General features: G+C 35.6%; 1 protein-coding gene across 3 annotated transcripts in view; it reads right to left on the bottom strand.

Moving 5' to 3' along the window:
* The window catches only part of HELQ (helicase, POLQ-like), a 38,468-nt gene that overhangs the window by 10,297 nt on the left and 2,659 nt on the right, over window positions 1-25,512 (bottom strand). For 2 of the 3 annotated variants that reach the window (XR_001514732.1, XM_006768672.2), the window contains exons 3-13: window positions 20,954-21,132; window positions 20,145-20,345; window positions 19,640-19,712; window positions 16,156-16,253; window positions 14,932-15,030; window positions 13,309-13,454; window positions 11,135-11,374; window positions 6,375-6,516; window positions 5,914-6,018; window positions 3,328-3,586; window positions 1,760-1,917 (exon numbers count right to left, since the gene is read on the bottom strand). Coding sequence is in view for 2 of the 3 variants with exons in the window: in XM_006768672.2 (XP_006768735.1) it covers window positions 1,760-1,917; window positions 3,328-3,586; window positions 5,914-6,018; window positions 6,375-6,516; window positions 11,135-11,374; window positions 13,309-13,454; window positions 14,932-15,030; window positions 16,156-16,253; window positions 19,640-19,712; window positions 20,145-20,345; window positions 20,954-21,132 (1,700 nt within the window). In the remaining variant the exon portion in view is untranslated. Of the gene's footprint in view, window positions 1-1,759; window positions 1,918-3,327; window positions 3,587-5,913; window positions 6,019-6,374; window positions 6,517-11,134; window positions 11,375-13,308; window positions 13,455-14,931; window positions 15,031-16,142; window positions 16,254-19,639; window positions 19,713-20,144; window positions 20,346-20,953; window positions 21,133-25,512 lie in introns of those variants that run through there. The other variant, XM_015567159.1, reaches the window with a different exon arrangement.

The raw sequence follows: 25,512 nt of genomic DNA, 5'->3' as shown, positions 1-25,512 counted from the left end.
TATCATATTTTCTTGTTTTTAAAGGATATGAAAAAGCAACCCGTTTTACGTACAAATACTACAAACTTAAAAATATTAAAATATAGCGTATTTTAAATATATTTTTATTGATTTCAGAGAGGAAGAGAGAGGGTGAGAGAGACAGAAACAACAACGATGAGAAAGAATCATGGATCAGCTGCCTCCTACACACCCCGCACTGGGGTTCAAGTCCAGAATCCGGGTATGTGCTCTTAACTGAAATCAAACCTGGGACCCTTCAGTCCACAGGCTGATGCTTTATCCACTGAGCCAAACTGGCCAGGGCTATAGCATATTTTAGTAGAATTACTTAAAGTCATGGTCACAAATACTGTATAATATTGGAAGGGTGGTTAGGAGAAGAGGGAAAGCTTTTGAAAGTAACTGCATTATATACTACTGGCTGAGAAAACTTACAGGAATAATTTTAAAATGATATTAAAAAGAAAGTTAATTTCTTGTAATTAAAAGCTGCATACCACTTCTACCTAATATGTGTTCATGCATCTATCCTGTTTACAATAAAATCATAATAGATTGTACTCTACCACATGCTTTTAAAATAAATAGGGCCAGGTCCACCTTTCCATAAAACTGATATTCTTTCTCAGTCATCAATAGTACTGGGTCTGATATATCACGCTTGGCTCTGACAGAGCTCTCAGGTAACTAAACTCTCAATCATCAGAGATGGTCTTCATGGTTTCCTTTAGATTCCAGACATCTATAATCTATATCTATACTAATAAAAGGGTAATTGCTAAGTGTCCATCTGATCAGTAGCTATGACATGCACTGACCACCAGGGGGCAGTCACTCAATGCAGGAGCTGCCGTGATGCACACTGGCCATTTACAGAGAAATGGCACCACAGACTTGGCACCCAGAAAGCAACACTCGGCTTCCCCCAAGTGGACACAGGCCCTGCCAGCACCCCGGAGCAACAGCCCACCAAATCGCAGCCAATGCTGCTGAGACCCCATGGCGCAAAATGTGGCCCACAGCCCAGCCCAGTCTGGAAACGGTGGCTGTGGGTGCCAGGTAATAATGTCTTTTTACCCTTTGTTCTTCCTGTGTGATCTACAATAATAATCTGCTTCATGTTGATATTTACTGCTGTGTTGCTGACAATTACCTGAAAGAGAAGTTGGGTGCTTCACTTGCCAGGAAAAAGTTTAGTTAAATCAGAAAGCAGGTCTAATTAAGCAAGTTTATTCTATATCTATAAAAGGCTAAGTTGACTTGGGCATGCGCAATACATTTAAAGCTCTCACCGACGCCAATCGCACGCATGTGTTTTGATCTGTCATTGTCGATCATGAATTTGGTTGACACTTCTATTATAAAGGGTGAATAGTGATATTAAAATATTTCTCCTAATTAATCTCCTTTCAATGTGCACAAATTTGTGCACCGGGCCACTAGTTATAAAATAAAATGCTGTAGTCAACAAATCAGAACAGTGACTATCTTTGGGAGAATGGAAGCAGGGATGATACTTTTTCTTTTTCCACACCTTTATTTTTTTTGATAATGACATCTTTATATTTAACAGAAAAGTAATATTTAAGTTAAATAAACCAAAAATGCTATTGTCATATTACTATTTTAAAAAATGAAAGAACTAAAGGCCCAATTTCAAACATATTTTAATAGAAAAAGTGAATAACTACTTGATAAAAATCATATCATCATTAATAGACTAAGTAGCCTATACTGAAGAACCTTTTATGCTCACCTGTGTGAAGTATATCATCCAATCAGGGTCACACTGAGAAGCCATATCGTAGGGAGTGGTTAGGTAAATTAGATGAAGAAGGCTTTCAAGCACAAGGCCTTCAAGACCTTTCTGCAAATCTCTGTAGAGAATGTCACAGTAAGCCAAATCTATAGTTCCTAAAAAATACAAGTATTTCATTTTTCATAATTACCAAAGGGGGAAAGAGGTGATTTTAAAAAAAAGTCTTGTTTAGAAGTTACCTAAATATAGCAAACAGTATTCAAAATCTCTTATGTAATTTAGCATGGCTATTTTGGAGGTCATTTTGATAGTATCCATCAACATTTAGTAAGTATATACTTTCTGACCCAACTACTCTATTTTTGGGAATCTAACCCAGAATATTTCTACATAAACCCAAAAATACATGAATATAGATGTCTATGCAATCTTGTTTATAATTGAAAAAACTCAGAAACTGTGCAAATGTTCATTAATAGGGGAATGGATAAAAAATTTAAGGCCTTCATACTATAGATGTCTAAAGTAGTAAAAGAAAAAAGGTAAATTTAAAGGGATTAACTTGTTGAGATGTTCATGATAGCCCTGGCCGGTTGGCTCAACTGGTTGGAACATGGTCCTGTACACCAGAAGGTGGCAGGTTAGATTCCTGGTCAGGGCACACACCTAGGTTGCAGGTTCAATTCCTGGTCAATCGGGAGGCATATGGGAGGAACCCGATTGATGTTTTTCCCTTTCTCTCTCCACCCCATTCTCTCTCTACGTGAGAGCATGTCCTTGGGTGAGAGCAACAACAACAAAAAGATGTGCATGACATTTTATAAGAAAAGCAAGCTGCTAAAACATACCCTATGATTCCATTAAAAAAATAAACTGTGTGCATATGCATGTATGCATGTGTATATATATATGTATATACATACAGACATATATAAACGCACATACATATATGCATACATACACATAAAAATACTTGCAACTGTTATCTGAGGCAGCCCCTGGAAGAGTGGAAATGGGACAGGAATCTGGGATTTTCCTTTACATAATTTCTGATTCCTAAAGATTTTTTTTTAACAACAGACATGTATTATTTTTCATTAAGTAAATTATGAAGTGAACATTAAGAAAGAAACTATCCACTGTCATACAACAATCTTTAAGATAATATATTATTTAAAATCAAAAGTTTAAACAAATTTTTAACCTATATATATCTATGCATTATGCGTTGAAATGAAATATACAGAAACTGTTTGAAAAGATATACACCAAATTGTTATTCTTGGTAGGATATTAATATTTGTGTGACTGCTGGGGGAGGGAAGTGTGAGAAGTGATGAACACCTTTTTCTCTATATACTTCTGCAGTATTCTAAATTACTTGTAATTTAAAACATTATTCAACTTCTTAAAGTTTATAAGATTAATGTTATTAATATGAAATTACAAATCTAATTTAAAGTAACAGAATGTCTACTTTTTCCAATGCATTTCCTCAGATTTTGGTAAAGTAAGATTTTAAAAAAATTTATTTTAGGTAAAATAAAATTTAGGTAAACTATTACCTTTAAAAGAAGCTCGTCCCAACTCTGTGATATGAAAACTATACTGGAACCATTCTTCGGACTTATAACTAGCATCTTTTTGTGTAAGTCCGTTTTCTGTCAAAATGGTGTCTTTTTGTAGGAGTCCTTTTTCTGTCAGGTATCTAAGTGATTCAACAGTTATTTCCCAGAGACTTTTTTCTTTCAACAAAATCTTTTGCTGAACACCAAAAAGTGTACCACTCATAAAGTGATATATGTCACCAAGATGTGTTGCAATCTGAAACAATTCAGGACATCATTGAAGCATTTTCCTTAATTCAAGACATCAGTTTGAATGTACTCTAAGATGATAATTCATTTCTATACCTCAAAGATATTTAAATAAAAAATTAATATAAAATCTACATAGTTGCATATATAAAGGTAATTTTATAATGGCATTTTAAAATTAACAAGAGAAAACATTTTAAGGAAGAAGACAGTTATCATATTCAAACTTGTTATGAAAACATCTACACACACACACACACACACACTCACACACACACACACAAAACCATCTTAGGTCTTTTTGAGTAATTTTTCACAGTATCTCCAAAGCTGTGATCTGTTTATTCCTCAACCAATAATCACTAATTCCCACTCTGCCTTCTTCAGAAATCCTCTCATCACTCCTTTTCAGCCACCAGTGAAAACAATCTAAAAACTGTATTTAAAAAGAAATAAAGAAACACATGGAAAATACAACTGAAAGTCTCCAGTGAAACAAGATCAGGCAATATTTTCCCTGTATATTACCTAAAAATAAATACAGTTTCCCACCTCTTTTTGTCTCATTTCTATCTTCTTTTCCTGCCTTTTTCTCTCTCCTCTTTTTATTCACTATTTAAAACTTTTAATGGTAATCATCAGTAATACTTACTTAACCCTTCATTTGTTAATTATTTGTAGAGTTGACTCTGAATTAGAATAATTTCATATTATGCAATTTCAATGATATCAGTATGTTATACTAAAATATAGTCAGTTAATAAGCATATTTCTCTCTCACAATTCTGAAAATATTTCAAATGGAAAACTTAAGCCGAAACCGGTTTGGCTCAGTGGATAGAGCGTCAGCCTGCGGACTGAAAGGTCTCAGGTTCGATTCCGGTCAAGGGCATGTACCTGGGCTACGGGCACATCCCCAGTGGGAGATGTGCAGGAGGCAGCTGGTCGATGTTTCTCTCTCATTGATGTTTCTAACTCTCTGTCTCTCTCCCTTTCTCTCTGTAAAAAATCAATAAAAAATATTTTTAAAAAAAGAAAACTTAAGTAGTCATTTCATATTAAACCAATATAAGGGATAACAAAAAATATTATGGAGCAGCGACATTTCTTATTGCTTCTTCTCTTAATATAGCATTCAATTAGGCTAAAATTGCACTTTTAAGATTCTATTCTAGAACTGATACTCAGTTTGTAGATTATCAATGTAGTTTCTATATTGTTTTCTACTTGGTTAATTACAGTTAACACTGGGGATTAAAAAAAAATAACATTTACTTGATCCTTCTAGCTACCACCATGTTCACTTTCTACCCCTCTGTAAAAACTTTTAGACATAGTGATTTACCCACTGGGCTAGCCTCTGCCTCTGGCCTCCACAGCCTCTCAAAGCTGGATTCTCCACTGTTGCCGCAACCTGGAAGTTCAACCACACCCATTTCCAAAGTCAATCCATTAATGAATTCAAGCATTTACTGACACACAACCACATGCCAGGCACTGTGTTAGGCACTGAGACTCAGTGACAAATGAAAATAAATGTGGACCCTGGTTTCACAGGGCTTACATTCCAGGGGGGAACAGTGTGTAGTTCCATGAAGTATACAGCAGACTGACTGGATTCAGCGGCACAGGGAGGCTTTCCTGAGGAAGCGATCGGTTAAGTGAAAATCTGGAGGCTGGGTGGGAGTTACCTAGACAAAGTTGTGGGTGCCTATAGACCGCATGAAAGGTTAAGAGCACGGGTTTTGTATTTAGATAAAGCTGAATTCAAAACTTGACTTTGCCACTTTGTGGCAGAGTAACATTGGGCACAAAGTTAAAATTTCCTTAAGAATAATTCTAAAAAGGAAGTTTAACTCAGGAGTAAGCTTTAAAAAGGGAGCTAATTTCTATTCTTAGTAAAAGAGTATTTTCCTGTCATGTTTTTAATGTTTTTTAATTTTCTACCTAATAAAGGCTATAGTTATCTCATAAATGTTTAAAATACCTAGAATGGTCACAGGACTATAGGTGAAGCTACTCTTACAAAGGGCAGAAATGCTGGATTATCCCATATCAGGACCCGTTTCTTCACAGCAATTTGTGTATCTATAGTATCCACCAAACTCTAATATTTGTAACTGATGCCCGTTATTATGTTGATTTCTCATATTTCTTATAACTCAAAGATTAAAAAGGCACATATAATTCCAGATTCAGATCTATCAAGTCACAGACTGTTCTTTTTCACATCAAATTAAAGTTAACATTTTTTCATACTTTACAATTTTCATAACTATTTAACCTCTATTATCTTAGGTAACAGTAAAATGATTTTAAAATATTGAAATATACCTTCAAACCAATCAATGAGAGAAATAATGTTTGGATTCCCTTGGTGAATTCTTGAACAAGATGGCTGTAACAGTTTTCCAATGGTCTGCTTATTAACTCCAATGCCTACAAAAGTTAAAGCAGTATTAAGTTTTGTGTTATTATAAAGAATAAATGGTGTTCTATATAAAATTTTAAATTTTTTGCATATCTTGTAGAGGCAGGGTAAGAGAGAAAAAACAAAGACATAAAAAGAATGTACAGTTGTGCTCATGAAAATAGAATTAGGAAAAATGCTTTTTATTGTTTGCCTAAAATACGAAAGTATTCAAACTACTCTTTCTAATTTTTAATCATAGAGAAGGAAACATTATTTAAAGAAATGTTAATAATTAATTTTTAAAAGATGATCTCATAAAAGTGGCAGACCAAAGTCCAAAAAAAAGACAAAACAACCAACTGACAACTAGCCTGAGTGTTACCTGTTGCTTGTCTTTTTCTTGCAATATAAGGATACTCTCGCCGACAGAGTCTATTCCAGCACGGCCAGCTCTGCCAATCATCTGTTTGTACTGACTTCTCTTTAAAAATTCCTTAGCAACATAGGGGGCTCTCAAAATAACTCTATGAAATTGATAAAATTAATTAAAAGTTATATTCCACCTATAGCGATAGCACTTATTTTTTAAATTCTTAATTTCATTATATCTATGTAATATTAAATTTAATAACCTATTAACTTAAAATAATAGAAAACTAGTATTTACCAAAAATCTATGATGTCCTAGGTTCTTTATGTACATTATCTGTAATTCTTACAAAACTCCTTGTAATATATATATATATTACATATATATATATATTGACAAGGGGCTAATTGGTTTATCTCAACCCACAAAATTAGTAATTACCAGAAATATAATTTGAAGTTAAGTCTGCCTAGCTGCAAAGCTTATGACCAATCCACTTCAGTAATAGTTTTTTTTATTTTATACTACATAAATAAAAACTCTCACCATGTACCACCAATATATGCAAATTTATTGATGAATTTATATTGTTGTCAACTATATACAGTTGCAGATTTCAACTGTTTTTGACCTATAAACAAGCTAATTTCATCCTGCTCACATATATAACAGTCTGTAGCCAGCTTTTCTGTTAAAAGATGAGAAAAATCTACGGTATTTACCTATACTGATTAACCACCTCCTTTATTTATAAATCTCAATGAACAGCCAAGATTAACATTTGGAAAAAAAACTAATGACATAACAGAAAAACAACAAGAACATAAAGAAAAAAAAGTCTGATAGAAGCAGATAATACAAAACTTAAAGAGCTTAAATTCTAATAAGTATCTATAGAAAATCCTCGAGGGTATTGTATTCAAAATCGGCAGCAGACCTTATTTTTAAAAAAAAGAGCAATAAAAGAAAAGAGTTCTTGGAAATTAAGAAAAAAATTTAAGTTCATTTTAAAAATTCAATAAAAGAACTGAATAATTAATAAACATAGTTAATGGGATATAGTTATATAGAAGGTAAAGATTGCAAAAATGTATGAGAAAAGAGATAAGAAAACTCAATCTAGAAAGTTCCAACTCTGAAATTACAAAAGCCGAGAGTGAGATAATGAAAGGAAAAAATAATACAATAACCCAAAAAATTACTCTAAGATTATGAAAGGCATAAAACTTTAAATTGAAAACATATATCCAAGTGCTAAGCCCTAAGAATGAAAAGTAGCTAAACTGGGGTGGTTAGGATTGTAGAATCAGTTTCCAGGTTTCAAACTTTGGCTGTGAAACTCATTTGTTGGGCCTGAAGTTGGGCAAATTATTTCATTGTTCAGCACCTAAGTTTTCCCTTCTATAAAATGTGGATAATGAAATATAATCTTCCTCAAAGAGTTGGCGTGGAGATCTATTAAGTCAATGCATGTAAAGGTACTATGGCATGAAGGAGGGAGTGCAATAGCTTGCAATTATTATTATACACTATGACAGAATTTTACAGTTAAAGAGACAAGTTTAACAGATCTGGAAAGAGAAAAACAGTGAACCTACACAAAAACAAAAATGAGCAACATTGGCTCCTAAAAAACAAGAAACAATACTGAAGTTGCCAAGGAAAAAAATTGAACCTAAAATTCTAGTAAGGTGCTAAAGTGTGAGGCTAAAATAAAGACATCTTCAGCTATGGAAAGACAAACTTTTTTACCCCAATATACTAGTAGTACTTAATAATTACTCAAGGGTGGCAAGAAAAAAAAATGAATCACAAAAGGAAGATGTGGGATACCAGAGGCAATGGTAATCAAAACAAAAACCAAGGATAATATACAAGTAAGTTTAAATAGTTACTGATTATAAAATGAAAAAATGTAAAAATCTGGAAGTACAATTTTAGTTAATTGCAACATACATACATAAGGCAGTATAAGAGGATATATAAATGGCAAAACTCATGTACAAGAGAATATAATTATTGATTAATTCTACAATGACAAAAAAACATTTTCATTACAACTGCTAAAATTTTAACAGTTGGAATAAAAAAAATAGAATAGCCCTGACTGGTTTGGCTCAGTGGATAGAGCGTCGGCCTGAGGACTGAAGGGTCCCAGGTTCAATTCCAGCCAAGGGCATGTACCTTGGTTGCGGGCACATCTCCAAGAGGGGCTGTGCAGGAGGCAGCTGATCGAGTTTCTCTCTCATTGATGTTTCTCTCTATCCTTCTCCCTTCCTCTCTGTAAAAAAATCAATAAAATATATTTTAAAGAAAAGAAGAAAGAAAAATAAAATATAGCCCTGGCCAGTTTGGTTCAGTGAATAGAGCGTCGGCCTGGGGACTGAAATCCCGGGTTTGATTCTGGTCAAGGGTACATGCTCGGGTTGCGGGCTTGTTCCCCAGTGTGGGGCGTGCAGGAGGCGGCCAATCAATGATACTCTCTCATCACTGGTGTTTCTCTCTCTCTCTCCCACTCCCTTCCTCTCTGAAATCAATAAAAAAATGTTTAAAGAAAAAGAAAAATAGAATATATATGTATGTGTGTGTTTATGTGTGTTTAGAATTTGTGACTTAACACACACATAAACACACAGAGGAGGGGGAAGGAGTCACTCAACCTGGCCTGCATCCTCTCCCAGCCTGGGACCCTTCGGGGGATGTCCATCTGCTGGCTTAGGCCTGCTTCCCAGGAGTGCACTGACCACTAGAGGGCAGCTCCTGCATTGATCATCTGCCCCTGGTGGTCAGTGCACGTCATAGCGAGCAATTGAACGGCCTTAGCATATCATTAGCATATTATGCTTTGATTGGTTGAATGGACAACCGGACAACCAGACACTTAGCATATTAGGCTTTTATTATACAGGATAACTTCCTGCTTTTTCAAAAACCAAATAACAGAGGTTGAAAATAAAAGAATGGAAAAAGATATACTTGGCAAAAATAATGTAGTCCTCATATTCAAAGTAAAATCACTAAGTTAGAAAAATTTATATTGATAGAAGGTATAATTTAACAGTAAGATAATTGGAGGAGCCCTGCTGGCATGGCTCAGTGGTTGAGTGTTGACCTCTGAACCAGGAGGTCATGGTTCGATTCCTGGTCGGGGCATATGCCCAGGTTGTGGGCTCAATCCCCAGTGGGGGGTGTGCAGGAGGCAGCTGATCAATGATTCTCATCATTGATGTTTCTATCGCTCCCTCTCCCTTCCTCTCTGAAATCAATAAAAATATATATTTAAAAAAAAGACAGAGTAAACCTTTTTTGTTTTTAATCCTCATCCAAAGAGTCAGGATATTTTTTCCATTGATTTTTAGAGAAAATGGAAGGAAGGGGTGGAGAGAGAGAGAGAGAGAGCGAGCGGGGGGAGAGGGAGAGAGAAAAAAAAAAGAGAGAGAGAAACATAGATGTGACAGAGACACATTGATTGGCTGCCTCACACACCCACCCTGACCAGAGGTTGGATGGGACCGGCAACCAAGGTACAGCTCTTGATTGGGAACTGAACCTGCAATCCATCAGTGGGCATGCTGCTGCTCCAACCACTGAACCATGCAGACCAGGGCTGGCCAGGGCTGGAATACACCTTTTTATACCTAAATAGTTTTGAAATATATGCACTTATAGAATGCAAAAAGGAGAAATTGACAACTTCACAATTAAAATGGGAGACTCACACACCTCTCTGAAATGGACAGATTAAGGAATCACAAAGAATAAGAAAATAAAGGAGCTGGTAACATGATTAATAACTGTGATCTCATTGAGATACAGACAACTGCACACTCAAAAGGAAACACATATTTTTTTTTAACACTCATGGATGCTTTATAAAAATTGACGATTTGTTTGGAAAACTTTTTAAAGTCACAAATTCTAAAGAACAGAAATCAACTATGCAGACCACAGCTTTAGTAATAACTGAAAAGGTAATCAATGATCTACTCTAAAAAAGATACTAGACCAGTGATGGCGAACCTTTCGAGCTCGGCGTGTCAGCATTTTGAAAAACCCTAACTTAACTCTGGTGCCATGTCACATATAGAAATTTTTTGATATTTGCAACCATAATAAAACAAAGACTTCTATTTTTGATATTATTTTATATATTTAAATGCCATTTAACAAAGAAAAATCAACCAAAAAAATGAGTTCGCGTGTCATAGGTTCACCATCACTGTACTAGACTCAAGTGTCTTTATGGATGAGTTCTCTATAAGGAAATACCTATGTAAAAGAAACTCTTTCATATGATAAAAAATGGTGGAAAGCTTTCCAACTGTTTCTACCCAAGCAGGATAATAAACCTTGACATCAAATCAGATTGATCCCATGTACCAAAAGGTTGCCCAGGTTGTGGGCTCAATCCCCAGTAGAGGGTGTGCAGGACGCAGCTGATCAATGTTTCTCTCCCATCATTGATGTTTCTATCTCTCTCTCTCTCCCTTCTCCTTCCCCTCTCTCTAGAATCAATAAAAACATATTACAAAACAAAACCAGATTTGGAGGGCACAAAAGGAAGAAGGAATTTTAATACCAGAAAAGCTACTAATATTGTTTTTTATTAAATATTAAAGGAAATAAACCAAAGGATCAACTCAGCAAATACTTAAAAAAACAACAAAACAATAAATTCTCACCCATTACCAAGAAAGGATAAATCAACAATGAAACTGGTAAGCTAGGAATTGAAAAGTTTTGAGCCTGGTCAACAGTGGCATATATCTCACCTTCGAGCTGGTAGGTTAACACCTGCTGCAAGGGTGGATGTGCAGGTCAAAAGGCAGAGAACTCCTGTGGAATAGGCTTCCTCCAAGAGCTTCCTTTCATCACTCATTAAACCGCTATGGTGATAAGCAACTCCTAATGGGATCGTGCGCTTTAAAATAGGACACAAGTTGCCACTGCTGATACTCTTCAAGTTCTTAATTACCTCCTGTTTTTCTTTTTCCCTGTGTTTCAGATAGTCCCTAGGAAAAAAGATCTGTTAGAAATATGAACCCTGATCTTATAGTGACAAAGTGCCTATACTTTTGATTTCAGTAGATGCATGTAAATATTCCTTTAAAAATATTAATTTTAGTTATATAAGTACATAAAATGTTCTTAGAATTTTGATTCTGATTTCACAATTAGGTAATCTCTTTCAACTTTTTTGTGTGGATCACAGAGCACTGTGAAAATTTAAATAAAGCTAAGAAAAATCACACAAATATTCACATAAACACGTATTTTGCATTTAATATCAGAGGGTTCATGGACTTCCTGAAGCTCATTTCTGTACTTTCTATAATCCTTGGATACCAGGTTTGAGCCCTGCTCTAAATGTTAATTTTTTTTCACTAGATCATATAGCTTTATTGAAAATGATTTATTTTAAGTAATAAATTCTCTTCTCTTAAGATGGAAACATATATTATCAAACCATCCATACTATATGACAGTCTGGACAATAGCATTTTAGAAACTTCAATATTATCTTACAATGTCTCTATATCTAGAAGCACCTGTTATTTTAAGAAAAGAAAGAAAAACTGTGTAGAAATAACTACCAAATGGCTGTAAAGCAACAACTTCTAAATACCAGTAGCAAACACATATCATCCAAAATATAAACAAAATACACACAGCCCTGTGTTATTTTGGTCTGTTTCATGGAAAGAATAGAAAGCTTTGGCTGGTGTTCACTGAAGAACACCAGTAATTGCATAAGAAGTTGAGAAATGGAGGCAAAGAGACAAAAGTAGAACAATGAAGAATTGGGAAGAAAATGGTCAAGAGTCATCAGTGCAAAAATTAGAAGTGACAGCTTAGTAGAGCAGAGGACTTTGTGCTGCTCTTTGCCAGCCAGTGTTCAAGGTCCTGAGAAGGATGTCCAGGACCAACACTTCTCAAGGCATTAAGTCTTAAAAGCAGTGAGAATATAGATAATCAGCATATAATTTTAGAGAAGGAAGATGTTATTTATAACTGACCACAGAAGATATGATTGTATGAAGAATGGTTGTGGGAGAACTTGAGATCTGAGCTGGGTCTTGAAGAACAGCTGTTAGAAAGGTGGCAACGAAGGGGCAGGAGAGTGCATTCTTGGCAGAGGGTAAAGCATTATCAAAGGCTTGAAAATGGAAAGTTCAAGGCATAAACAAAGAAGGTAGCAGTCCAGTTTGGATGAATCACAGGGTGAATGAAGAGTAGGAGAAATAAGAATGGAAAAGTAAGTTAAGTCAGTTTTTAGCCTGAATTCTAAGCTGAGAAGCACTGAGGTTTCATTTCTTAGGGAGATTTATGACCAGAGCTTTAGCTATTGTCAGGAAATAGTGAAAAAGGTGAAGGGATTAAGAAGTACAAATTGGTAGTTACAAAATAGTCATGGGGATGTAAAGCACAGCACAGGGAAAATAGTTAATAATATTCTAATAACTCTGCCCAGCTAGTGTGGCTCGGTGCTTGAGTGTCGACCCATGAACCAAGAGGTCACTGGTTCGATTCCTGGTCGGGGGACATGCCTGGACTGCAGGCTCGATCCCCAGTAGGGGATGTGCAGAAGGTAGCCGATTGATGTATCTCTCTCCCTCTTCCTTCCTCTTTCTCTAAAATTAATATAAAACATATTAAGAAAAAAAAGTTCCCTATTCACTGTGCAGCCAAGGTTGAGAATCACTGATCTAAACCATTGTATTAGCATTCTCTTACATGTAGTCTTGAAATTTTTCTCTGGCTATTTCACATATATGAATTTCATAGTTAAACTTCCTTCGAGGTTAAGGCCTTCAGAATCAAAAAGAACAACTTAAAATAATGTTCTGCATGAAGTAATTAGAGCTCATTGAATAAACAGAATACAGAACATGCAAATTATGACAAAAATAAAATAGAACAAAATATTTTTAAAAGATTAACATACTTCCTTAAAAATTTGCATATCATTTCTGCTACATTTTCACAGTTCTTCTTAGTGGGACAAAAAACTAAGCAGGAATTATTGGGAATAACTTCTGTCACCAATGCTACCAAGTGATCAGGATCCATCTTTTTCAGAGCATCAGAATACTGCATAACAAGACATAGCAACAAGGTAGTTAGCAATGATAAAAGCTTTGAAAGGTAAGTAAACCACCATAACTTGAAGTTCTGATTTAGTAAATCTGATCATTTAAAAGAAAAAAATGAAACCTATATTATGTATCAAAATGTTAATTCTCACTTTTCTCTTATGGTATTAGGATTTTGTGAGGTATATTTGGTTTTAAATTAAAGAAGTGAAAACACTAATGCTATTAATAACTTCACTGCATGCCCATCTTCACCAAAGCAGTACAAAATATGTTCAGAGAAACACAGATTGATCCTAATAATAGTCAAAGGACTGTGCAAATAAGATTTATCTTTAAGTATTACTACTAGTTTTTAAAAATATAGATTCAATCATATATTACAGTACATTTTTAGAAATAAAAAAATTATTTATCAAGCAGACACAAGGAACTCAAAGAACATGAAAAGTGTAAAGTTATTTAAACTCTCCTTATTTCCTTTGACTTTCTGAAAACTATGAATTAGAATTCATAGAATTCTAAAACTGTAGTAAAATCCTTTTCTCCCCTTTTTAATATCCTTCATATATTATAGAACATTAACATAGTAGACATTAAAATTTTCATACACCAATGTCTGAATTAAATAGTCCACAAATGTTCCTTTTTGCTGTTGTTGATAAATGAATGAACACTTAAGGGAGAGGTCTGCAAATTTTCTTGGTTCATGGAGTCCCAAGGCTAAGAAAATTACCATTTTTATTTATTGGGGAGTTAGGTCTAAACAACCTAATAAGTGTATATTTCCTTGCAACTTAGTAGCTGTCTGCATAAATAATATACATCAGGTGAAATAAATATAAATATAAATATAAATAAATATATATATTTTTAATCTTTATTGTTGTGAGTTTTACATATGTCCCCTTTTTTACCCCATTGACCTCTCCCATCCCCCTTCATCCCCCCAGGCCTTCACCACCCTATTGTCTGTGTCTATGGATTATGCATATACGCATATGAGTTCATTGGTTGATTTCTTCCCCTCCACCCCCACCCTCCCCTGCCTTCCCTCTGAGGTTTTTAAAAAATGTTTATATAAACATTAAATAACCACAATGGCCCACTAATGGGATGTGTGAACAGCTGGACACTGCAGTATTTTGAAACTTGGAATTGGACAAATGTAGTTATTACCCTTATTTCCTGTCCCATATTGATTTTCACGTGGTTTTTGCTTATAGTAATTGCAAAAAAACCCCCATCTTCACAAAGATATATTATAGAAAGGAATGTAGTGTTATCTAATGTTGAAAATAGAAAATAACTACCTTGAACCAGTAGTTTGTATGGTGTCCAACAGATTTCAAGCATCAGAGGTTTCTCTTAAAAACCTAAAATATTCCATGGGACTCATGTGAATGTTCTGTGGTGCCCCAGGGCTCCTGGACACAAAACCTGGGGATCTCGGGTTCAGAGGTTATTAACATTACCTTGTAATTAAGGAGACGTGAAAAAGTCATGCCATTTTCGGCTTTGCTGTCAACCTCATATATTGCATCATTTATTTTCAGGTATTCTTTTAATTCAACCTTAAATTAAAGGGACATTTGCAATTAATAACACATACAAATTCCTTTTTTCAGAGTTACAAATTTTGTAAAATATGTTGTAAAAATACCTATGCAAATATTTTAGCTTTTCTATGGTCTGTATACAAAAACATGCTTTAACTTAAAAGTACTTTCTTTACCATTTCTTTTTTTTTTTAAGTCTCTTTTTGCTCGTAAGTAAAATTAGGGAGTAATATCCTTAAAATATACTTTTCAATTGAATAGCTACATGTCTAAACAGAAATCAAACACTTCCTTATTTTTCACAAGAAGTACAAATGAGTTAAATGTTCACACTCTTTATCTTTTATTAAGGAGTTATTTCTCAAGATTTAAAACTTTGTTTCATTAATCATCAGTTTTCAATCTAACTGCCACATTATTTTTAATTTAAGTTGTAGACAAAAAGTTTGTAAACATATTTCATTGCATGTTCAAAAGAATAGCACCTAATTTGACAATTAAGGTAATGAAATATACTTTAAATTTTTCTTTTGTGATGCAAATATAAAAACATCAACTTTCAAATTAAAATTTGGTGATTCTTAAAAATCATTTTCTGAAAACCCATTTAGAGACAGAACATGCACACTAGAACTGCAGACAGATACATTTATTTACTTTCTTCAAGCATTTTGGGAATACTATTACTGGGGAGTTTAAATTTAAATCTATGTGAAACCTAGATTTATTTTAAAAGCATTATAACCACCAAGTGTAAATATTTTAACTTTTAAGATAACTTTTTTACTGTGTTAATAGTTCAAAACATAAATTACTAAATTTTGACTGAGTGAAAATTTTTACCTTATAGAATAAGAAGTAGACAAATAGGATGTGTCTGGAAATTTTCATTCAATAAATATTCATTCATTGAATATTTAGGCCAGTCACTATTCCAGATGCTGCAGATACAGTTGTGACCCAAGCCAAGATCCCTGACCCCAGAGTTTACATTCTCTATAAATTCTTATTAGCATATAGCCATGGTGAGTGGAATTATGGCCCTTCATTACTCTATAGAATTTTTTTATTTGGTACAATAGCTACTTTTGTTTCTAAGTATGATGATACATAACTACAGTGCAAACTTCAGGTACATACTGGCCTGAACTGACTGGTGTAATATTCTGCTTGAAGGAATTCTTGCAGGTCTTCAACATTGTTCAAAGTTGCACTCATACCAATAATTTGAGTTGTTTCTAAAAAAACAAAAACACCAAAGTATTGAAAATTTTTTATTATTTATTATATCATAACAATAATTTTAGCAAACTTTTTTGGTTCTAAATTTTTCCTAAGTGATTTGGGCAAGGGGTGGGGGAAGGTAAGAAAAACACAAATATATTACCAGATTATTAATCTGGCAATCAAAGAATGAAACGCTTCCTGTATCAAGAAGTAGGATCTTTATTAAGACTTCTAAACAACAAAAATGAGTATAAAAATGTGTGTTGATGACTGTCTAGACTGTCATTATGAAGAGTTATGACAGGTTCCACAGGTTTGGCTGTCTACAGATGTACAGTGTAGGATGCAGGACTGAATGGGGGATGAACTCATACCACATGAAAAGTTCTTTATTCGATCTTGCTATCAGATTAACTTTACTTTAAAATAAAGGTGGACTGCAACTCATAAAGCTGCATGACTTCCTGGGCAGCTCAAAATTGCTGCTTTCCACAGAGCAGCTATTGAATCCAAAAAACCCCCCACAAAACCCAAAGAAGTCTTCTTAGCAAATGCTTCTTCATTGCTGTTGTGTTCTGTCTTGAATTTTACCACACAAAGTAGTATCTGAAAGAGGAATGTTGCCCCTTCCTACTCCCTCAGGGTAGACTATGAAACTGAAGAGATGAACATGTGGTCAAATCAATGAAAGGTTGTGCTAAGGAATTTGGGATTTATGTAGAAACAAAGGGAAACTATGAAGGACTGTAAACAGTAAAATAAACTAATAGGATTTGCATTTGGGAAATATCATTCTAACTGCACTAGAGAAGATGGATTTGGTGCGGGGTATGGCAGTGATCAAGGCTGAAGGCAGATGAGAGAGCTTTCTGTGGTAATCTAAGTAAGAAAGAATGAGGCATTGAGCTAAAGATTTAGTAGTAAAGGACAGGAGGGAGAGAACTTAAAAATATATTTATGAGATGGACCAGATAAGATTTGGTTGCTGACAGAATGTACAAGAGTGAAGACTGTAAGATTCTGGCTTGGCTGGCTGGCTGGCTGACAAATAGCGGCAAAAAATTCAGACTGAAGAATGGGTGTGAAGGAAACGAGTTAGACTTGGACATGGTGAATCTGAGCTGTTCACAGGATTTTCAAGTAGAAGCGTCCAGCTGGCAGATGGTATTATGCAGAAGAGAGCCATAAGCTGGAAATACAGAGGGGGAGCCATCACCACACAGGAAGCACTTGAAGTCATGAGTGTGGATGAGAATGAGCAGAAACTGTATGAAGAAGGGAATAAGAGAAGAGCCTAAGATGAATCTATGGTAACACCAACGTAATAATGAACATGCTCGGAATGAGGTGTCCCAAGAAGGAAAAACTAAAGAGGTTCATCACATTTAATTATCTATTAAGTATAAGGCACTGGTGATAGAAAGACAAATGTATATCAACTAGAGGCCCAGTGCATGAATTCACGCACGGGTGGGGTCCCTTGGCTTGATCTGCGATTGGGATGATCCGGGCCACAGGAGGTTGGTCCACAGGGGGAAGGGCTGCGGGAGGTTGGATGGCCAGGGGGAGGGACCTCGGGAGCTTGGATGGCCAGGGGGAGGGGCTGTGGAAGGTTGGCTGGCTGCGGGAGGTTGGATGTGGGAGTGCACTGACCACCAGGGGGCAGCTCCTGCATTGAGTGTCTGCCCTCTGGTGGTCAGTGTGCATCATAGCAACTGGTTGGTCATTCCGGTTGTTCAGTTGCTTAGGCTTTTATATATACTAGAGGCCTGATGTATGAAATTCATGCAAGGCGACTTGGCCCTCGCAGCCCTGGCTTTGTCCAGAAGGTCGTCCAGAAGGACGTCCAGAAGGTCATTTGGCTGTCCAGTCTTATTAGCATATTATGCTTTTATCATTATAGATAGCTAGCAAACACATGTCCATTATGTACAGGTACTATGCTAGATGCTTTACAAAGATAACTCATTCCATCTTTACAGCAATTCAGTGAGAAGGTTCTATAACTGTCATCCATTTTTGAGGCATAAGGAAACAGAGGCACAGTTACTATAGCTTGCCCAAGGTCATGTATGTAGTTAAAAGTGAGCCAGAATTCAGGCGGAGATGGGGGATGTGCGGGAAGAGATTAACCAAAGCACTTGTATGCATATAAGCATAACCCATGGTCACAGACAATAGTGTGGTGAAGGTCTGGGGCGGGGGTAGGCTAGAAGCGGTTAATGGGGGAAAAAAGAGAACATCTCTAATACTTTCAACAATAAAGATTTTTTAAAAAAAGAGCCAGAATTTGAGTCTAGTTCCAGAGTTTGTCCTCAGCCATTACGCTATGCTATCTTTCCATGCTAACACAGGCTCCCACTTACACAGAAATGGTAGGAAAACCAAAAGAGAATGATGTAGCAGCACTCAAAGGAAAAAAGAATGATAAACAGTCAACTGCTGAAGTAAAACTGAGACAAGGACAGTCAGTGTACACTAGATTTGACAAGTAGGTGATCATTCTCTTCTCTTTCTCTGCTTTATATTTTCCTATAGAACTTGTTATGCTTTCACACACCATGTTTTCTTGTTTATTTGCTTATTGTTATTTCCTTTCATTGAAGTATGTTAGATGAAGGCAGAGACTTAGTTTTATTCTTAGCACTTAAAATAGTGCCTGTAGCACTGTTGTATCCTTAGCACTTAAAATAGTGCCTGGCATGTACTCAATAAATATTTCTTTAATGAATAATTATAAAGTGCTATAATATGTCTACTAGTAAATACCATTGCTATTAAAAATTTTTTAAATAATTCTAAAGTTTGACCTTTACAATTAATAATTTTTGCATATAGAAGCTATGCTATTGCAATAGCATATCATTAAATAGTAGAGAAGACCTTTAGAATAAATATTTCGTTTGAAGACTATCTGATGTTGCAAAAGAGCTCCTTAAAGTGACTACTGGAATATGCTGCATTATTGGTATGATGATGATACTGAAGGTGGAGACAGCAGCAACTCTTGTTGAGTGCTGTGTGCTAAGCACTGCTGAATGCTTCACATGTGCTAACTCAATCCTCACAACAATCCCATCAGGTCAGTACCATTACTATCCCCATTTAAGAGATGAAGAAACAGAGAGGTTGAGTCATCTGCTTATGCACACATAGCTAGCAAATGAAAGATAATGACAGGGATGTCCTCACATGTTACTTTCATTTATCTTAACAATTATCCTCATTCATCAATTCTTCCAACAAAAATCTATACGCTTACCTTAGAAATCATAATCTAAGGCAGAAAGCTTACATATCTTACTCTAGGCTACGTAATTTCACTAGCAATAGAAATGTCTTTTATAGATCTCTTGATCATAAATCAATCAGTAACCACATTTGAAAAAATACTTACTACTAGTGTAGAGGATTTTTGCTAGGGTCATTTCCAGTACAGCCCCACGGCTTCCTTCAGCAATCATGTGCAACTTGAGATTTTTTTTAAAAAAGGGAGAAAAGTAAATCTGGATATAATGCCTATATAAAATATGCACATATTATATGAAACAAAGTAATCTTTGCTTTATAACTCTTAAGCATTTTAGATACAGCAACTAGAGTACATATGCATTATTTCACTGATTTTTAAGTTAATGAGGTTTGGGGACAACATCTTGACACATCTGGAATTCATAAGAACTATTATAAAATTGAATATATACATACACGCATATGTTCACTCTTCAAGAAACACTTGACACAAAACTGAATTTAAGATTATCAAGCATGAAATATTTTCATCTGTACTGTCTATCTATTAAAACAAATTATTTATTCTCATACAGGTGCTAAGTGGATCCACATATTAATAACTGTTAGTATAATAAAAATGTTGACAAATTACAAAAGTAGCAACTCACCTCATCTACAACAACCAGACCCAGACTGCTAATCCTTCCAGTTTCAATCAAGGAGTTGACCAGACCATGTCCCTTTTCAATAGTGGCAATGTATAGTGATTTCTTTTCCCTTCTTTTAATTGGAGGAAATTTTCCTTTGCTTCCGGCATATTCTTCAACAAAGAAACCCAGTTCTATACCAAAGCTTGACAAACCTGAAATCTAGAATGTTAAAATAAACAAATGAAACAGATAAATAAGGACTTTAATTATTAAGTACTCATGGAGATTTAAAAAAATCTAAAATTGTGTTTGATACCAATCAATGGGGAAAAGGTCACAGATAAGACATAAACATCTAAGAAATGTCACAATTAGTGCTCACTTTGGCAGCAGTTATATTAAAACTGGAACAATACAGAAAAAATTAGCATGGCCCCCGTGCAAGGATGACATGCAAATTTGTGCAGTGCTGCATATAAAAAAAAAACCCCAATTAATGTTGCTATTTGCAAAATGAATACAAGTTTTAAACTACATAATAAATGAGAAAATAAATTTCAATTGTCTTCTGATGTTAAAAAATCAGAGTAACTCATTTATTTTGATAAAATAATTGAAAGCAAGCTAAATATCAATAGAATATTTATAATGAAGTTGAATCCACCAGTTTAGATCAGAAAAGATATTCAGTCCAGTACTCCATACTGCTTTTAACATTCTAAAAATATTAATTCCTCATTATTAATAGAAATCTCTTTTCAGTCAATAAAAAGCTACTTAATGTTAAAATAGCATTAGCAAATACCACTTGTTAAAAAAAATTGCACCTTTTCTTGGACAATTGCCACATATGGTAGGATCATTAAAACGTCTTTGCGCCTGCAAAGCAGTTCTTGTAGCATTAAAATCTCAGCCACGAGGGTTTTTCCACCACTAGTTGGCAAGGAATATATTAAATTTTTTCTTTCTTGCACAGAAGTCAAGGTTAAGCAAGTATGTTGCCATTCTGTGGAATTAAAACAAAAGCATTATTTTCCCTTAATACAGTCTCAATCTTAGAAAGTTTTCTAAGAAGAAAATATCAAATCTGACCTTGTGTAGCAATTTTCTTATAATGGTAAGTGTAACTATACCAATGTTAACTGTCAAAAATCCCCAATGTGTGATGTGCACAGCCAGTGAGTCTAATTCTAAATCAGTCCTGGTCAGTGGGATGGGCATTTAGCTCTCCTACTCGCCAGCTGCAAACTTAGGTCTAAGATCCCAGCATGGCAGGCAGTGCCTGGTGGACAAAAGGCATCATCTGGGACATCAGAGGACAGTACACAATCTGTGTGAATCCTAAGGCTTTCCCCTTACGTTCTGCAAGGAGACTGTGTAAATTTCCCTTTTTCATTCATCCAAACACCATCTTAGAGAAATAGGAGAAGGAAAAAAAATGTATGCGGTTTTGTACAAACCAAGGACTATTTAGCTCTCATGGGGAGCTGAACTTTGAATGGCCTGAATACCAGTTTAAACTGGTAGTTTAAACCATGAAAGATGGATTATTAATTGGCACACCTAACATTTCCACAATTTAGCAAGGTAGCATTCATGAAAAGTATCATGTCAGATCCAAAACATGGTGTGGAAACTAGTATAACTACTTTGTAGGATAATTTAACAATGTGGATCATCAGAAGTTTTCAGACCGTGCACCAGTGTTTTATCACTAGAAAAATGGGAAAAGATATTCAAGACATTTCACTGTAGGGAGAAATGCAAATGACTAATAAATACATAAAAAGATGTTTAATTGTTACCTAATGGGTTGGCAAAAATAAATAAAAGGGCCACTAATATAAAATCCAGCTGAGCAAAGTATGGTTTATGAGAGCATAAACTTCTACAATATTTTTGGAAAGCAATTTAGCAGTATCAAAAATAAAATTGCACGTTGCTTTTGATCTAGTAGTATTACTAGTAATACTTCTAGAACTCTACACCCATAGAAATAAAGGGGCATGTAAAGATTATGTGCAGGATGCTCATCATGGCATTGTTTACATATAACAAAAAAAGACATTGGGGGGACAAAGGTTGAATGAATTTTGCACAATTATATAATGTAATTCTTTGCATCTTGAAAATGAGGGAATAGATGGTTAAATTTTAAAATGATTAACAGGATATATTACAAAGGTATTAAAAAGTTATACATGAATGGCAATTACAGATGACTTATTGTGCATTTTTGGTGATTCTCAAAAATTTGCAAATAACTATGTACCTTTTTTACTTTAAAATTTTTCAGGAAAAAAGATTTACAATTTTTCAAAAGTCCTTAACTACTTAAATTCAATACTAAATTTTTTTTTTAAGTCAGACTGGTATTACCCATTAGTTACCAAACTGCAGATGTTTGTGTGCAATAATACAACTTGACCATAGCTACATTTTATCCAACTCAGGTTTTTAAAGTATAAAATGAACAAAATCATAAATATTTAGGAATATTCTTTATCTTCAAATATTATAAAAGTAAATTACACTGCAGCCTGGTGGCTCAGTTGGTTGGAGCATCGTGCCCTACACCAAAAGGTTGTGGTCTGATTCCTAGTCAGGACACATACCTAGGTTGCAGGTTCCATCCTTGGTCAGGTGTCTTCAGGAGGCAATTGATCAATCTTTCTCTCTCCCTCTCTCTCTCAATTAAAAAACATATCCTCAGGTGAGAATTTAAAATAAAAAAAACCTTTATATTAACTTACTTCGCAATATTTATGCAAAATACATCAAGCATATAATTCCATGATAAAAAAGCAACCACTACACTATGGGATGTGCAAAAGTAGGTTGTTCTGAGTGCACAAAACAGATTATTCTTGCATTATCATTTATAAATTACTAGAGGCCCAGTGCACAAAATTCATGCATCTGGTGGGGGGTCCCTCAGCCCGGCCTGCACCGTTTCCAATCCGGGACCCCTCAGGGGATGTCCGATTGCCAGTATATCCCTCTCACAATCTGGGACCGCTGGCTTCTAACCGCTCACCTGCCTGCTGGCCTGATTGCCCCTAACCACTCTCCCCTGCCAGACTGATTGCCCCTAAATGCCTCTGTCTCGGCCCCTGCCACCATGGCTTTGTCCGGAAGGACATCCAGAAGATGTCCGGTCTAATTAGCGTATTACCCTTTTATTAGTATAGATCAGTGATGGCGAACCTTTTGAGCTCAGCGTGTCAGCATTTTGAAAAATCCTAACTTAACTCTGGTGCCGTGTCACATATAGAAATTTTTTGATATTTGCAACCATAGTAAAACAAAGACTTATATTTTTGGTATTTGTTTTATATATTTAAATGCCATTTAACAAAGAAAAATCAACCAAAAAAATGAGTTCGCGTGTCACCTCTGACACGCGTGTCATAGGTTCGCCATCACTGATATAGATTGTATTACTAGAGGCCTGGTGCACAAAAATAGTGCACTTGAGGGGGGGGGGGATCCCCCAGCCTGGCCTGCACCCTCTTAGTCCGGGAGCCCTCAGGGGATGTCCAACATCCTTAGTGCTGCCACGGAGGCAGGAGAGGCTCACACCACTGCCTCTGCACTCGCCAGCTGTGAGCCCAATTTCTGGCTAAGTGGCGCTCCCCCTGTGGGTCAGCTCCTGCATTGATGGTCTGCCCCCTGGTGGTCAGTGCACATCATAGCGACCTGTCGTTCCGCTGTTTGGTTGATTTGCCTTTTATTATATAGGATTTGTATCACAACTGTAAACCTATTTTTGCCAGCCCCTGTATAAAGTTGAGGTTCTCTAGCTCAGTGGTTAGGCACATCAGAATAACCAGGAGGGCTTCTTAAAGCAGACTGTCAGACTTGCCCCCAGAGGGGCCGGGCTGGGTCCTGGATGCACATTTCAAGTTTACAGGTAATGCTGATGCTGGGGTCTAAGAACGCCACTTTGAGAATCACTGCTTTAGCACACATAATTATTTTTTAAATTGGTCATTTCATTAAGCTAAATTTACAAGTAAAAAGATTTAAAAAGTTATTTACTAAAGTTCATACTTTAAAGCTACTAATATAATTACTGATAATCATTATCAAAGTCTAATTTGGCATGTCCTTCACACAGAATGTAACCTGCAAAACAATTTTATTATCATCATCATCCCTTTTTAATAGATCAAAAACTAAGGCTCAGTATAAAGTTGAGGTTTATAATGATAGGGCCAGAATAAATAGGCTGACAACCCCCAGCAGTTGAGAACCTACCAGAATGTACCAGGTATAGTGCTAGTTATATAAGAAAAAGATGAATTAGATAGAGCCCTGTCCTCAGGGTACTCAGGCTGGTAGGAAATGCATATTAAATAAAGGACAAGGTGCTAGGAGAAAAGCAAAGGGAAGTTAATATATCCTTTAGGAGCAATACACACCATTAGCTCTTAACTACAAATCTCACAATTTAGGATTTATTAGACTCTTATAGTCTTATATTAGACTTTCCCCCCCCCCTGTAGTCCTACTTCTTTTTTTTTAAAATATATTTTATTGATTTTTTACAAAGAGGAAGGGAGAGAGATAGAAACATCGATGAGAGAGAAACATCGATCAGCTGCTTCCTGCACATCTCCCACTGGGGATGTGCCCACAACCCAGGTACATGCCCTTGACTGGAATCGAACCTGGGACCTTTCAGTCCGCAGGCCGATGCTCTATCCACTAAGCCAAACCAGTTTTGGCTGTAGTCCTACTTCTTGAACCTAATTGTCTTCTCCCTGAGAAGAGGAACCATGTTTTCATATGGTTCTTAAGACACTAACATAGGAGATTCAGAAATACTTATGCAGTGATTGGTTGATAGGCTAACCTTCCAGAATGGCAGCAATTGTACCTTCTTTGTCTAAAATAACACATATTTGAAATATAGGCAAGAATCCAGGATTTTTAAAAAACATTATGAGACATTATTAGTATTCTTTGCACTTAAGTCTTTTCAGCCATCTTTAAAGATGTTTAGTTTTAATCAGTCGTATTACTACTACTAACTTTCACTCAAGACATCTCACTAGTCAAAGGAATTCAACAAGTTTTGGTAGAGAAGACAGAGCCAGCCAAGGAAGAACCAGCTAAGAAAAATGAGGAGCAGCTAGACAGTTAGAAAAACAAAACAAAACAGGAGTGGAATGTCAAGAAATCAAGAAGTGTTTCAAAAAGGATCTGGTCAATTGTGTCAGGCAAGCTACTCACAAGTCAGGAAAGCTAAGAACTAAAGGTATTATTGGGTTTAGACAACCTAGTCATTATACCTTAAGTGAGCACACAGAACCCAGAGTTGGAGTGGGTTGGGAATTATTTGAGGTGAGGAAAGGGAGACAGCAAGAGTAAGTTTGAGAAA

The sequence above is a fragment of the Myotis davidii genome, unplaced genomic scaffold, assembly GCF_000327345.1.
Source record: "Myotis davidii unplaced genomic scaffold, ASM32734v1 scaffold420, whole genome shotgun sequence".
Lineage (NCBI taxonomy): Eukaryota > Metazoa > Chordata > Mammalia > Chiroptera > Vespertilionidae > Myotis > Myotis davidii.
This window is presented reverse-complemented; position numbering and strand designations above follow the sequence as displayed.